Source organism: Lactuca virosa, chromosome 7, assembly GCF_052849685.1.
Source record: "Lactuca virosa cultivar CGN04683 chromosome 7, Lactuca_virosa_CGN04683_v6, whole genome shotgun sequence".
NCBI lineage: Eukaryota > Viridiplantae > Streptophyta > Magnoliopsida > Asterales > Asteraceae > Lactuca > Lactuca virosa.
In genome coordinates, this window is record NC_136432.1 from 88,134,823 (window position 1) to 88,148,213 (window position 13,391).

General features: G+C 44.0%; 1 protein-coding gene across 1 annotated transcript; it reads right to left on the bottom strand.

The window, feature by feature from the left end:
• Window positions 1-6,213: 6,213 nt before the first annotated feature.
• Window positions 6,214-12,957, bottom strand: LOC145126896 (uncharacterized). The gene is made up of 2 exons (XM_079062176.1): window positions 12,339-12,957; window positions 6,214-6,298 (listed from the first exon to the last, which is right to left on the bottom strand). The coding sequence occupies exons 1-2, from the start codon at window positions 12,955-12,957 to the stop codon at window positions 6,288-6,290; spliced, it is 630 nt and encodes a 209-aa protein (XP_078918302.1). The 3' UTR covers window positions 6,214-6,287.
• Between the last annotated feature and the right edge of the window lie 434 nt (window positions 12,958-13,391).

Sequence of the window (13,391 nt, forward strand, 5' to 3'; positions counted from 1 at the left end):
AGGTGGGTCAGTTCTGTAACATCCCGAGATTTGCAGGTATTCCGAATCCTCTCTTTTATTATTATTTTGTCATTTGTTGTCCCTGGGGTTGGAAGAGTGAAGCCATTAGAAGTCTGAGGACTAAAGTTGCAACTTTGGGATCAAGAGAGTATGCTAAGCGTACATAAGGTACGCTGAGCGTACTAGGCGCGCCCTAGTACGCTGGGTGTACACTTGTGTACGCTGAGCGTACTCACGTCAGGTGGAAACCCTAATATTTAGGGTTTGAGTGCTATATAAACGTCCTTATGAGCTCAAAACCCTCCATCATCTCAGCCTCCATAGATTTGAGCCGTTTTCCCTAAACCCTAACCTCTTTCTTGAGTGTGTGAGCTAAAAGAGTGTGCATTGAGTAGTTGGAGAAGAAGGTGTTACATCAAGAAGTTGGAGAAGGAGGATAAGCTTGTAGATCTGAAGTTTCTTTGTGCTCTAGAAGCTCCAGAAGGTAAAAGCTCCAAGCTTTATGTGTGTATGATGTAGATCTAGCCTTATTAGCTTTATGAAACCATTTCTTGTCCCAAAAGTCCCAAGTTGGTGCATGTTATGGTTTGAACGAAATAATCTGTCCTTTCAGACCCCAGAAAGGGTCCTAAGTGATAAAAATGATGTCCCAATGGCTTAAAATGTCCCATGCATATAGTAGGAAGGTCTTAATGGGTTAATACCATGTATTAAGAACTTTCTGGACATCCAAAGTCTTAAAGTTCGAGACTTTATGGTTCAAAGACACATATGGTCAATGGATCTGGAATTTGGGTATAAGTACTTAAGCCATTAAGCACTTATTAGAGTTTTGGTAAAAATCGCGTACGCCCCGCGTAAGTTTTGTACACCCAGCATACTGAGTCAACCACCCCGATGGTGGTCAACGCAAGGCGGAGTACGCCGAACGTACCAAAAGGAGTACGCCCCGCGTACACCCTCTGTTGGGCTTTTGATGAATTGGGTTTCGAGATTGGGCCGCCTTTGGACTAGGTGGACTTGGGCCTTGCTGAACGTTCTGAATAATTTGGTTTTGGGCTAGTTTTTATAATTGATCCTAGAATAAGGCCCAATTAGGGAGTTGGGCCCAATTGGGAAAATTGGGCCATTAATGGGCTTTGGATATATGGACTTTTAAGATCATGGATTTGGGATTTGGCCTTGGCCCAAATTAGAGAAAAGGCAATAGTGGACAATTACTCTATGCGGGACCCTTGAGCAATACTGAGATCCTAATTATTGACTTAGTATTCGTTATTTTGGATAGTTCGGGATTTTCGGTGAGACAGCGGTCGGAGACTTTCAGTCCAGTTCTGCACTACTTTTGAGGTGAGTTCTTCTCACTATATCAACAGGGTCTAAGGCACCAAGGCCGGCCCTGTATGATTGTATCTTGGTTATAGGATGGTTGCTATGTTAGTGATCGGTTAGATTAGTATCCTGGTTATAGGATGGTTGCTATGTTAGTGATTGGTTAGATCAGTATCCTGGTTATAGGATGGTTGCCATGATTAGTGATCTGTTAGATCTGTATGACTATCTATACTTGCTAGCTAGCATATGATATGTATGTGCACATGTTTATTGGTTTGGGGGATTGGGTTGAGGCAGATCCTGCTTTGTGCTGTAGGCCAAGATACCCAGGGCGGACTAGATAGACTACAGACCTGGTTAGGGAATACTATTCAGGCCGAAGGCCCGGCGAGCGGTCCGGATAGGCTAAAGGCCAAGAGAGGCGGTCCAGACGTGCCGATGGCTCGGAGAGCGGTCCAGATAGACTGATGGCTCATTATGCATGATGTGTTTGTTTATATGATATGGCTATATCTGTATGGCGTTCGGGCTTACACTTGTTGATTTTGTTTCAGGTACATCTGATGATCGCGGGAAGGCGAAGGCTGATCGTACACCTCCTTATGTCTTTATGATTTGATTGTGGGGATACTCTGACATGATACTATTTAAAAACAAGTTTTGTAATAATCATTGATTTTGAAATGTTTTAAAAAGTTTAAATTTGGCATGATTTTTATGGATGTTACATGTTAGTATCAGAGCCTTGGTTTGAGTGAAGTGGAGGAAACACTCGTGTGTATACAATCTCAAATTGAGGAAAAGATTTTTTTTAAATGATTTTTCAAATGGTTTTCGAAATATAAAGGAGGATGCAAGTGTACGATCAGCCGGAGCTCACGAATATACCCCAAAATACCTTACAGATTATTTGATTTATGTGATATGTTAGAACAACCTGCTAGTACTAGGCTAGGGATCTACCGGAATTGCATGATAAAATTGCCTGATTATATGATGCCTGATAGCCTAGGGTTTTTCCTTATATGAAATTGACATAATTACTATAGTTGCTTAGTGGATGTATCACGGCTATACATAATTAAGATCTTATAGCCTGAGAATGTTTTATTTAGCCTTATTTCCTGTTATTGTCTGATGAAGGGCTTAGGGTAGGATCAGGTATTTGAAAGTCTATATGGTCTAGTGTTATGTATGGCTAGCATACACTAGTGCTGCAGGGTTGGTGGAAGTTTCATGGGTGAGTGAGTTATTTGGGGGTTAGTCCGCCAGTTATGAGATACTTAGCCTTCCTCTGGAATTGAGGATTGAGCGCATTCCATGCTTACGTATAGTGTTAGGGCGTTGTGATGATACTTGAGACAAATATGGGTAGGTGTGGAAGGTAGTATGGGCCCGTACTACTGAAAGCACAGGACCCATACGCGTAGCAAGGAAGTCACAACCCCTAGGGTTTTGTTGGGAGTTGGTTCCCAGATTATTATATGGAGTATCTGATATCTTCCTGGTATATTTTTAGCATGGTGGTTACTCGACGATTTGTGACTGGATCCGGGTCAAGATCAGGAGGTGGCGGACAGGAGGCACCGGCAGTGCCCGAGACTATCGGCCATATGGGGCCAGATGAGATGGACGCCAGGATCCGGGAGATACTGCATGATGAGATTGCTGCGATGTTCTGGGCTCAGTTACCGGAGATGTTTGGGTCTATCAAGACCGCCATGGTGGAGTATTTCGATGAACGTTATGCATCCCTCATTGAGGCGGCTGTCGCAACAGCTACAACAGCTGTAATTACGGTAGGGGGAGGTGCCAGTCGGACATTTTAGTATCGGGACTTCGACAACACGAAGCCCCCTAATTTTGATGGGACTCAGGACCCCATCAAATCCATGAGGTGGCTTTCTAACGTGGAGGGGTGTTTCTTCACGTATTCATGTCCAACTGACCAGAAGGTCAGATGTGCCCTGAACCTGCTGAGGGCCGGGGCAAAGGACTGGTGGAGGTTGATGATTGGATCGTATTATGATGATCAGAGTGCTGCGGTTACTTGGGAGCAGTTTAGGGATATGTTCCGCGCTCGCTACATTCCACGGGTCGAGCGAGAGCGGCTAGCTCATGAGTTTCTGGATTTGAGATAGGATGGTGAAACGGTGATGGAGATCACCCGTATGTTCACGGAGAGGGTGATGTTCTGCCCGGAGTTTGCTTCTGAGCAGGCTCAGATGACACGTTATCTGAGCATGCTCAAGACTGACATTCGACAGTTTTTGGTGACCCAGCGTTGTGATACGCTTCTGGATCTACAGGAGGCCGCTAGGCGGCGTGAGTTAGAGATTGATCTGCAGTTGAGGGAGCAGCGACATGCCCCGACATAGTAACAGCCGGCGCCAAAGCGGTCTAATACCGCTGATTCTAGGTCGGGTGGACAGCAGGGCCGCACTTGTGGCAAGTGCGGGAAGGGTCACTCGGGGGTTTGTAGATCGGGTAGCGCATGCCGAAAATGCGGCAAAGAGGGGCACTTTGCGCGAGATTGTCGCCTGTCAACCCCGGTTCAGGATATGAGGATATGCTACCACTGTCATCAGGTTGGTCACGTGAAGACTAACTGTCCACAACTCGCTGCCAGGCCGGCGCAGGCTCCAACGTCGGCTACATTGAGGATTACTGACGGGAGTCAAGGTAGAGCAGCGCCCCCGAGGGGTCAGGGACGCGCCTTCCAGCTTACAACAGAGGAGGCCAGGGCAGCACCAGACGTGGTTGCCGGTATGTTTCTATCCCTTATCTTACTGATTATATCTGTTTTATGCTTATATGTTGTACTTGTGGTTAGGTATGTTTTTAGTGAACTCCTTACCTGCTTTGGTATTATTCAAATCGGGGGCGAGTTGGTCATTTGTTTCTCAGTCTTTCAGTAGGGAGTTCGGGTTGCTGGTAGGAGAGCTAGAGTGTCCGTTGCGAGTCTCTAACGCCAACGAACATGGGATTTCCGCTTCTTCGGTCTACCGGGGTTGCGTATTGGAGATCTTCGGGATATCTTTCTCGATAGACCTGATTCCGATTCCCATGGGGGATGTATGTGTGATTGTGGGTATGGACTGGCTTAGTCGCTTTGGTGCCATGATCGACTGCGAGGGTCAGCGGGTGGTGGTTTGAACTTCAAGTGGGGGAGAAATGATTGTCTATGGCAAGGGCACCGAACTGGGATCAGGGTTTTGTTCGGTTTCCAGGGATCGACAGTACATTCAGCACTGGCGTGTGGGTTATCTAACGTATGTGGTGGATAAGCGGGTCAGGGATCAAATTTCAGTTTCAGAGGTTCCATTGGTCAGGGAGTTTGCTGACGTGTTCCTGGAGTAGCTACCCGGACTGCCTCCGGAGAGGCAGGTCGAGTTTAGGATCGACCTAGGGCCAGGTGCGGCCCCTATCGCCAAGGCGTCGTACCGATTGGCACCACGAGAGATGCAGGAGTTGTCATCACAACTGCAGGAACTGCTGGGAAAGCAGTTCATTCGTCCTAGCAGTTCTCCATGGGGAGCGCCGATCCTCTTCGTCAGGAAGAAGGATGGTTTACACCGCATGTGCATTGACTACCGGGAGTTGAACAAATTGATAGTGAAGAACCGTTATCTACTCCCGAGGATAGATGACCTTTTCGATCAGTTGCAGGGAGCATCTTGGTTCTCCAAGATAGACCTGAGGTCCGGGTACCATCAGGTCAGGGTTAGGGAGGAGGACGTGGAGAAGACCGCATTACAGACTCGTTATGGACATTACAAGTTCGTGGTGATGCCGTTTGGGCTCACCAATGCGCCGACAATATTTATGGACCTGATGAATCGGGTCTGCAGACCGATGCTCGATCGCTCGGTTATCGTGTTCATAGATGATATCTTGGTGTACTCCAAGACCAGAGAGCAGCACGAGGAGCATCTTCGGGAGTTATTGGGAGTTCTGAGGCGAGAACGGCTTTATGCCAAGTTCTCGAAGTGCGAGTTTTGTTTACGAGAGGTTCAGTTCCTTTGACATCTCGTTAACCAGGAGGGGATTTTGGTCGATCCGGCCAAAATTGAGGCTGTTATGCAGTGGGAGGTTCCGAAATCTCCCTCGGATATTAGGAGCTTCTTGGGATTGGTAGGGTACTACCGGAGATTCATTCAGGATTTCTCCAAGATTGTAGTGCCCCTCATGTTGGATTTGGTGTCTAAGCCCATAACTATAACTGGTATGTACTTGACCCGATTGTAGCATGGTCCTTTTGGGTTGCCTTCACCAGTGCAATTTGATAGGATGGAATTTTGAGAATAAGGTTATTTATAGTTTATTAATATATTACAAGTATAATATATTAATATGAAATTATTTAATTAGTATTGATCAAGAATTAATTTGGAATTAATTTTGTGGTCAAAAGAGACTAATTAAATATATGGGGATTGATTATGTAAATCAATGATTCTTGTAGTGTGGGCCAATGATCCATGATTATTTAGATGGACTAATCCAATGAGATAATTCATGGATAGTCCATGGAGGTTAAATCCATGGAACATGAGAATATGGAAAGTCATGGGTCATTAGGGTTTACAAAGTGTAACCCTAGCATGTGCAACACTATAAATAGAACCCTCATGAACCAAAATCGGTTACACCTTCTTTTTGAGCTAAGTAACTTATTCTCTTAAGTCACCTTTTTCATATTGGTGTTTGTGAATGTCACACCCCCAAACCAAGGATGGCGGAAACGTCCGGGGGTGGAGGACTTCATGTATAGTATCATAACAGCAATTGTAATAGTAATTCAAGCAAACACAACCAACATATATATAATTGAAAAAAAAAATTACATCATTGTATGAATTACATGTTTACGAATCAATTACAATATGTTGATAAAATATGAAATAGTAGACGCCTTAGCGTCCCATCCTCAAAAGCACTTGATTACCTGTTTAATGATTTCCTGAGAATACAAGTTGTTTGAAAAAGTGTCAACACAAAGGTTGGTGAGTTCATAAGCTTTTGTTTGGTATTATTAAAAGCCTTTCGTTTGTAAAAGTAGTATTTGTGTTAGAAAAACCCAATATTTTCCTTAATGTGTAAATGTAGTCTAAAAACCCAAAGACCGAAATGTACAAGTAATTTATCATATTTATAGTAAAACAATGCAAGTTTAAATCGACATAACTCGTTAAATTTTAATGAAGTTCCCGTAAATTCCAATGTTTGTTAATACTTTATGTGAGTTTATTATAACCATACTATGACCAAGGTGGCCTAAAACGACGTTCTTCAGGCGTCGGAAATGTTATGACATTTGTCACCCCAGACCTATCGGTCTAACTGTTGCATGCAGTTTAGGTGTGGGTTTGTCAAACCCAATATAGATCTATACACAAGTATCACGCTCTCCCTCAAGGAGACTCTGGTTACAATACAGGACTTAATGGTAATTTGAAGTAAATGTCTCACAAAGTCATTAACGGAATTTCGTGTTATGAAAACTTGGTACCGTATGGCCGTACCTTGCTTAATGAAAATATCTTTTGTATAAATGTACCCTTTTTAAATGTATGTGTCATGTAATGTATCATAAACTATACCTATTATAGTTTATCAACCAAGGGTAGTACGTGGTAATGTATGCAAACTATATTAAAAATAGTTTATTTAATGTTTGAATGTATCGATTGTACTTTGATTATAATCACTTGTTATTCTTTATATTTTATATGACCAAATCCATTTGTAAACTGATGTGTGTCTAAATATTAAGATAAAATGTCATATATTGCAGTAACATATAGTCACATAAAGATATACACCTTGCTCAACATGTTACAAGGTGAAATGAAATTAACAGCAACTTTTCGTTAAAAACAGTTTCTGTTACCGTTCTTAGAAAATTTATAGAAAAATCATCACAGCTCTAAATCCAAATCCGCAAATTTTGAGAGTTTGGAATATGAGTCTAGTTTGTTCGTGAATTTTATCATGATTTTTAGTGATCTCTAACAGAGGTGAAAATGTTCATAATCACAGACTGGTCGGGGTTTGCCTCTGAAATGACAGGCAGTTTTGTAAAAATCACCATTAATTGTAGAAAAATCATTTGGAGATGTGCAAGTAGTCATTTTAAAGCTAAGAGTTTGAACTACTTGCACCTGAAACAGTTTTGAAAACTAAAATTTTTAAGTTGACCAAAACAGTCCGTGATTAACGTCCATCTTTTCTGATGCAATCTGTTAGAAAAAGTTTAATTGTGTTCTTGATGATTTTACTTGTATTACCTCTTTAAAACTTAAGAAAAACATGTAAATGTATGGGTATGAACTCACCTTATGTGGTTTCAGTAGATGAAAGTGAGAGAGAGGAAGTGTTCAACTCAAGAACACCAAGAAGATGTCTTGATGATTTGAGAATCTAACACCGAATAAGATGGAACTTGTGTAAGATATCAATGATTTGAGTAGAATGGAGTTTAATAATTATGTGAATGATGAATATACTTACTAATTGAAGCAAGAAATCCCTGGAGAAAGCCTTGAAGTTCTTGAAGTTGAGAGAAAAGATGAGAGAATTTTGGAGAGTGTTCTTGGTTGCTAAGTGTAGAATGAAAGAGTTTTATGGAGAATGAGGAGAGAGGATCAATCCTCCAGCTCTTAGAACGTGGGAAGAGCTGGAGATTGGCTGTAAAGGTCCACTAAGGAGACAAGGGGTAGTGGGAAAGAGTGGCTGATCATAGAGTGAGGTGGTAGTGGGTTGCTTTTGCCATAAATTAAGGAAAAGCAAATATTCCCTCAATAATTAGTTCAATCACCAATTCTTTTAATATATTTTATAAAAACCCTGGAGATTTATATATTTTGGGGCCTTAGTTTATAAAATAAAGTTTTGGGTGAAAATCCCACGTTAAAATAATGAAAAACGGAGTTAAAACGAAGTCGTAGTCGAAAAACCGGTAAAAAGGGCCTGTCTGCGAGGCTTCGCTTCGGACCTTCGGACTTCGGACGGACCTCGCTTCGGACACGGACCTCGTTTCGGACGGACCTCGCTTCGGACACGGCTTCGGACGGACGGACTTCGCTTCGGACCAGAGGCCTCGGATGCGAGGCTTCGGTCCAAAAGCTTTGGTTTCGGATCCTTAAAGCTATTTTACTCGTTTTTATCCCGTTTCAAGCGATTTTTGACCCGGTTAAGGGTCGAGATGACCCAAATGATTACAAAAAGTTAAAGTAACTTTTGAGAGAGATTTGGGAGAGATTTCAAATAGAAAGAGATAGAGTGAAAACGATTTAGAGAGGTTTCGTTTGTGATTAATTTGAGTGTCCGGCTTCACAACACAAGGTTCGTAAACCCCATTAAACCGTGTTTTAGTGTCGTACACAACCCCGATGATTGTGAAATAGTGTTTTATCGCTTTGGTTCGTTGTTTAGCAATTGTTAAGGCTAAGGAAAATCAAACACATGAACTTTCCAAATGATGATTTCTCATTAAAATAGCGAATTGTATAGTGATTACATAACGTAAACCCTAGCATATAAGGGTTATTGGAGTTGACCGGTTTGACTTGTTGACTTTGAATTGACCGAAATTTGACGGTTGTCACATCATCCCCCCGTTAGAAGGAATTTCGTCCCGAAATGTTCATTTTGACTGGGATTTCAAGAGTTTGGGAAGAGATGTGGATACTTTTGTTTCATCTGATCCTCGCGTTCCCAGGTGAATTCGGTTCCTCGTTTAGCGTTCCAACGTACCTTCACGATGGGAATACGACTTTGTTTCGTTCGTTTGATTTCCCTGTCCATGATCTCCACAGGTTCTTCTACGAAGTTGAGGCTCTCATTGATCTCGATTTCCTCGAGTGGAATAATGAGAGTCTCATCGGATAGGCACTTTTTCAAGTTCGAGACGTGGAAGGTAGGATGCACATTACTAAGTTCGCGGGGTAGATTGAGTTTGTAAGCTACGGGGCCGATTCTAGCGAGAATCTCAAAAGGCCCTATGTATCTTGGATTCAGCTTCCCACGCTTTCCGAAGCGTATCAAGCCTTTCCAGGGTGAGACTTTCAAAAGGACTCGGTCTCCCACCTGGAATTCCAAGGGTTTCCTCCGCTTGTCTGCATAGCTTTTCTGTCGGTCTCTTGAGGCTTTAAGTCGTGCTCGGATTTGTACGATCTTTTCGGTGGTTTCGCGGATGATTTCTGGACCGGTGAGAGTGCTATTAGAGACTTGCCCTCTAGCTAGCTGTGCATCCCCCACCTCAGCCCAACACAGGGGTGATCTGCATTTGCGACCGTAAAGAGCTTCGAATGGAGCGACTTTGATGCTAGTATAATAGCTGTTATTGTAGGAGAATTCGATAAGCGGTAGATGGGTATCCCATGCTTTACCGAAGTCTATCACACAAGCTCTTAACATGTCTTCCAACGTTTGAATGGTTCGCTCGCTCTGTCCGTCGGTTTGTGGGTGGTAGGCCGTACTCATGTCAAGCCTAGTTCCCAATGATTTTTGTAGAGACTGCCAAAACCGTGAGGTAAATCTACTATCTCTATCGGAGATAATGGATATCGGCACACCATGGAGTCGTACAATCTCTCTGATGTACGTTCTAGTCAGCTTCTCCATCTTGTCGGTTTCTTTTATTGGTAGAAAGTGTGCTGATTTGGTCAATCTGTCTACAATTACCCATATTGTGTCAGGACCGCCCGATGTCTTAGGCAGCTTGGTTATGAAGTCCATTGTTATTCGTTCCCACTTCCACTTAGGTATATCCGGCTGTTGTAATAGCCCGGATGGTTTCTGGTATTCGGTTTTGACCTTAGCGCAAGTCAGGCACTTGCTCACATAGGTAGCAATCTCAGCTTTCATGTTCGGCCACCAGTATAATTTCTTGAGGTCCAGATACATCTTATCCGACCCGGGATGGATGGAGTATCGAGTCTTGTGTGCTTCATTCATGACGACATCTCGGAGTCCACCGAACTTCGGTGTCCAAATCCGGTTCATGATATAACGTGCTCCATCATCCTTGACTTCTAAGTTTTTATCCATTCCCCTTAATGTCTCTCCTGCCACCTTTTCTGGTTTCAAAGCTTCCAGTTGAGCTTCCTTGATTTGTATGGTCAAGTGGGAATGGATTGTCATTGTTAAGGATTTTACTCGGCGGCCCGAGTACTCCTTCCTGCTTAGAGCATCGGCCACTACATTGGCCTTGCCCGGATGATAACGAATTTCGCACTCGTAGTCATTCAGCAACTCCAACCATCTCCTCTGTCGCATGTTGAGCTCTTTCTGATTGAGGATATGCTGAAGACTTTTGTGATCAGTGAAGATAGTGCATTTCGTGCCGTAGAGGTAGTGTCTCCAGATCTTCAAAGCGAATACCACTGCTCCTAATTCCAGGTCGTGCGTAGTATAATTAACCTCGTGCGTCTTAAGCTGTCTCGATGCATACGCGATAACCTTCCCTCTCTGCATGAGCACACATCCGAGGCCTTGATTCGAAGCATCACAGTACACTACGAAGTCCTCGGTTCCCTCTGGGAGAGACAAGATCGGTGCGCTGCATAGGGCTTGTTTTAACGTTTGGAAAGCAGCTTCTTGTTTATTTTCCCACTTGAATATCACACCTTTCTGCGTCAAGGTGGTGAGTGGTTTCGCAATCTTGGAGAAGTTTTGTATAAATCTTCGGTAGTAGCCCGCAAGCCCAAGGAATTGTCGAATTTCGGTTGGCGTCTTGGGTGCTGACCAATTCTCGATTGCCTTGATCTTGGAGGGATCCACATGTATGCCTTTCTCACTTACCACATGTCCAAGGAAATCCACTTCTCTAATCCAGAATTCACACTTAGAGAACTTAGCATAAAGCTTCTCCGCTCTTAGCGTCTCTAGCACTTGGCGTAGATGTAGGCGATGCTCCTCCTCGCTTCGCGAGTAGATCAAGATATCGTCGATGAATACGATTACAAACTTGTCTAGGTAGGGTCGACACACTCTATTCATTAGGTCCATGAATACCGCATGTGCGTTTGTTAAACCGAAGGACATCACCACAAACTCGTAGTGCCCATAGCGAGTTCTGAATGCAGTTTTGGGAATATCTTCTTCTTGAACTCGTAGCTGATGGTAGCCTGACCTTAGGTCGATCTTTGAGAAGAAATTTGCTCCTTGGAGTTGGTCGAAAAGGTCGTCGATTCGGGGCAGAGGATATCGGTTTTTGATGGTGAGCTTGTTTAGTTCCCGATAGTCGAAGCACATGCGAAAGGATCCGTCCTTCTTCTTTACAAAAAGGACTGGTGCTCCCCAAGGTGAGAAGCTTGGTCTGATGAACCCTTTGTTCAAAAGCTCGGTCAACTGACTGGACAACTCCTGCATTTCTGATGGTGCGAGGCGGTATGGAGCTCTGGCTACGGGGGTAGCTCCGGGTATTAAGTCAATTCTGAAATCGACTTGTCGTGCGAGTGGTACACCAGGAAGATCTTCTGGGAACACATCCGGGAAGTTACACACTTCGGGGATGTCTTTGATGTCTTTCACGTCTTGTTTCTTGTCCACTACATGGGCTAAGAAGGCGTGGTACTCCTTCCGGAGATACTTTTGGGCTTTGATGCATGAGATGATTTGTAAATTCGCACTAGGTTTGTCACCATAGATGAGAAGGGTTTCGTCATTTGGTAGATTGAGGCGAACGGCCCTTTCGTAACATAGAATGTCGGCACGGTGAGGAACTAACCAATCCATCCCGATGATTACGTCGAAGCTTTTTATGGTGACTGGCATCAGGTCAATTTTAAATGTATGGTTGTCTAGAGTGAGAGTACATTCTGAGTATATATCGCTAGTGCTTTCTACTTTCCCATTTGCCATTTCTACTACATAAGTATCCTTTAGTGATTGGGGATTTTGTTCAAGTAAATGTTTATATTGGTGGCTCATGAAACTCCTCTCCGCTCCACTATCGAATAGTACGCATGCATAAGAGTTATTGAGGAGAAACGTACCGGTAACCACCGTGGGATCCTCGACTGCTTCCCCGTGTCCTATTGCCAGGACTCTTCCTACTCCACCAGCATTAGGGGCTTGTGCTTTGGGGCAGTCTCTTTTGAAGTGACCTGCGTCTCCACAGTTGTAGCAGGTCCGGGTTGCCCCCGTACTGGCGACTTGGTTGATTGGTTGAGCCGGCGCTTTACAGAAACGAGCAGTGTGCCCCTTCCTGTCGCAGTTGTTACAGTGCATCTCCCTACAAGCACCATTGTGGTGAAAGTTGCACTTGTTGCACTTAGGTAGTTTTCCCGCATATGGCTTCGGTGGTGCTGGAGTGGTAGCAGTAGTGGCAGCATTAGTGGCAGCATGGACAACAACAATTTGTTGCTTCTTAGCGGGGTCCTGTGCTGGTTGGCTCTTCTTTTCGTTCCAGAACTTCCTTTTGTTGTTTCCCCCTTTTGATTTATCAGTGGTGGTGGTTGTAGTATTATGACCGGCTCGGTGGTCAACAAGTTGTTGTGCCAGCTCCCTGGCACTGTCAAAAGTAGTTGGCCTTGAAGCTAGGACACTACTTTGCACATGGAGAGACAGTCCCCAAAGGTATCGCTCCACCTTTTTCTCCTCCGGAGTAACCATTGTTGGGCAGAGGAGAGCCAATTCATTGAATCGGGTGGTGTAGGTTTCAAGGTCAGAGCCCGTCATCCTGAGGTTCCAGAGTTCTTGTTCCAGCTTTTGAATTTCACCTCTCGGGCAGTACTCCTTCATCATCAACGTTTTTAGTTCTGCCCAGGTTATGGAGCTAGCCACTTCGAGAGTAAGTGACTTAACCCGGCAGTTCCACCAAGTAAGGGCCCGGCCGGTGAAGGTTAAGGTTGCGAACTTAACTTTGCTCGCTTCGGGGCAGGAGCACACCTGAAAGACTACTTCGGTCTTTTCAAACCATTGCATCAACGTGATGACTCCCCCGCTTTCATTGAAGTTGTCGGGTTTGCCATTTGTGAAGTCCTTGTATGAACACTCTTTTGCACGCCACGTACTGTCTCCGTGGTTAGAGTGTGTAGCTCCCGATC

Excerpts from the sequence above, each read along its gene's own strand:
- LOC145126896 (XM_079062176.1), bottom strand. The coding sequence starts at position 12,957 with ATGGTTACTCCGGAGGAGAAAAAGGTGGAGCGATACCTTTGGGGACTG.